General features: G+C 48.0%; 1 protein-coding gene across 1 annotated transcript in view; it reads right to left on the reverse strand.

The window, feature by feature from the left end:
- LOC138859862 (glycine receptor subunit alphaZ1-like) overlaps nt 1-2,500 on the reverse strand; it is a 6,920-nt gene that overhangs the window by 4,280 nt on the left and 140 nt on the right. The window contains exons 1-2 of the mRNA XM_070116163.1: nt 1,382-2,500; nt 718-905 (exon numbers count right to left, since the gene is read on the reverse strand). The exon at nt 1,382-2,500 is cut by the window's right edge and continues 140 nt beyond it. Of these exons, the coding sequence (XP_069972264.1) occupies nt 718-905; nt 1,382-2,500 (1,307 nt within the window). The remainder of the gene's footprint in view (nt 1-717; nt 906-1,381) is intronic.

Consider the following 2,500-nt stretch of genomic DNA (forward strand, 5'->3'; position numbering starts at 1 on the left):
CAGAACACACGGATTAATCGGTAGATAATTCATGACTATAACTTAGCTCCAAAAATGTGCATTGATAATCGGAAACAAGGAAAAAAATGACAGATTGAACACGAAAAACGGATGCACAGTGGATGATTGAATACGACGAAACGAACACATCCTTGGATAAACAACTATAAGAAATACTAAACACAGCGAGACGAACACTAAAGATAAGCGAATAACGAAAATTAAGACAAATACGAAAAATAAATCTATGGATAATCATATACGGAAAAATGTCAGACTGAACAGAACGTGACATGAAAACAATAAAAGAAATACCGGAGAGGACACAACGAAACGGAAAAAATGGGCAACGAAACATTTAAAAAAAACAGACAATAAACACAACGAAACAAAAGACATCACAAGAATCAAGTAATAATAAAAAACAAAAAAAAACAGACAACGCAACGAAACAGGAAAATATCCTTTTACAACCAACCTATCAAAAAGCAAAGAAAGAAAACAGACTGAACACAACGAAACAGGAAAATATCCTTCTACAACCAACCAATAAAAAATTAAATAAATAAAGAAAACAGACTGAACGCAATGGAACAGGAAAATATCATTCGAAAACCAACCGATCAATAAAAAAAACAATAAATAAAGAAACCAGACTGAACATAACGAATCACGAAAACATCCGCACAACAATCCAAAAACCCAAAATCCACCCACGCTGATCTTGGTGAACGCCAGGAGGGACAACGGCGCCGAAGTGAGACGGAGAACGAGACGGCACTTCTGGGTGTCGAACGGAAACAGGCGCAGGTTCATATGACACGAGAACGTCAGAGGCTTCCGTTCTTGGAGTACGAGGGGGTTCTCGTCGCCGCTGTAGAGTCGGTCTGTGAGTTCGAATCGGTCTTTTAGGAAAGAGGTCATGGGTGGTCACTGGGCTGGATACCATGACGTTGGTAAAGGAATAAATCGAAATTTAATTACCATGGCGTTGGAAAAAGGAAATGAATAAATCGAAACAATTTAAAAAATAGTGTATTTGTCTATGTAAATGTAGAAAGGTATGGGTGAAAATGAATGTCTTCACAATATAAGAAATGTATTTGACCGGTTCGAATATATCGAATGTATGACGAAGATATATTCGAAACCGGTCAAATACATCTCTTGTATTGTGAAGACATTCATTCTGATTCATACCTTTCTACTATACGTGAATGTTTGTTTTCGTGTTTCTCCTGTTGGGGAGTGATGAGGTAATGGAGGTTGTAAAGAATGTGGGAGTTGTGTACGATTTGAGAGTGTTAGAGAGAGAATGTGTGTTGGATAGCAAATAGGAATTTTTGAGATTCTCCATGACATTTAAAACAGCAAAAGAGACAAAGAGAAGAAATACCAGGAAGGAACCGCTCCTTGTTGTCTTCCAAGGGCGACCCGACCTTCCTGACGAGCAGATGGGAGTTGTCGCCGAAGGAACCCGAGAGGTCTGCATTTTCGAAGATGTAGGACGGTATCCAAGTCGAAGATTTTGGCTGCACCCCGTTGATATCCTCCAGGTCCTGTAGGTTCTCGAAGGAGAGGCGCGAATCGTACCACGACATCTTCAGGGTGAGTCCCAGAGCAACGAAGCTGCGGAGGGCCTCGATCTCGCTGATGCTGGAGATGCTGACGGAGACCTGAATCCCGAGGGCGTCGGAGGCGTGGAGCGAAGGAGGCGGAAGGGAGGCCAAGTAGCCCTTAGGGCGCGAGACCTTGGAGCACTTTTCCTCATCCGACGCGTCCTCGCAGTCGACGCGCAGGTCGCACCGACTCTCGATCGGAATGCAGGAGCCGTCGGCGCAGGTGAAGTCGCCCTCGGAGCACGCCGTCAGAGTCAAAATGATTTGTCGGGGGCCCCACAGCTTGGTTCCGAACGGGTAAGGCTCGTGCGACGAGCCCACCGTCACGTTCCTCCACACATCGCGCAGCTGCCAGAGGGCCCCGCCCTTGGGGTCCCCGCGTTTGATGGTGTATTTATCCAGACCTCTGAGGTACAGCGAATCATCCGGGTCCTCTTGGTCCAGGACGAATTCCATCGACGCCCAGTCATCCCCGTCCCGCAGTCCCCGGATGGAGAAGAGCGGAGGCCCGTCCCTCTCCTCGCACGCCACGCAGAAGCGGTCCTCGCAGCTGACGTCGTTCCACCCGAAGACCGGGCCCTCGATAAGGGCGGCGCACATCTGACTCCGGACGAAGGGCAGGACGAAGTGCGTGTAGTTGAGGACCCAACCCGCTGCGTCGGTGAAGACGTCCCTCTGGTTCGGCGACTTCCGGGCACCGAGCCAGAGGAAGGAGTGCGCCGACGCGGAGAGCCTGCACTGCGGCACGAATCTCTCGGCTTGCCCGTAGAGCCGCTCTTCCTCTCGGAGGCTCCGGGGAAGAGCCATGGTTAGCCCGGCCTTTGAACAAAGTTTGGTGGATTCGCGATAAGTCAGGGATTCGGGGAAGATGTAGAAGGATT

The sequence above is a fragment of the Penaeus vannamei genome, chromosome 38 (assembly GCF_042767895.1).
Source record: "Penaeus vannamei isolate JL-2024 chromosome 38, ASM4276789v1, whole genome shotgun sequence".
Taxonomy (NCBI): domain Eukaryota; kingdom Metazoa; phylum Arthropoda; class Malacostraca; order Decapoda; family Penaeidae; genus Penaeus; species Penaeus vannamei.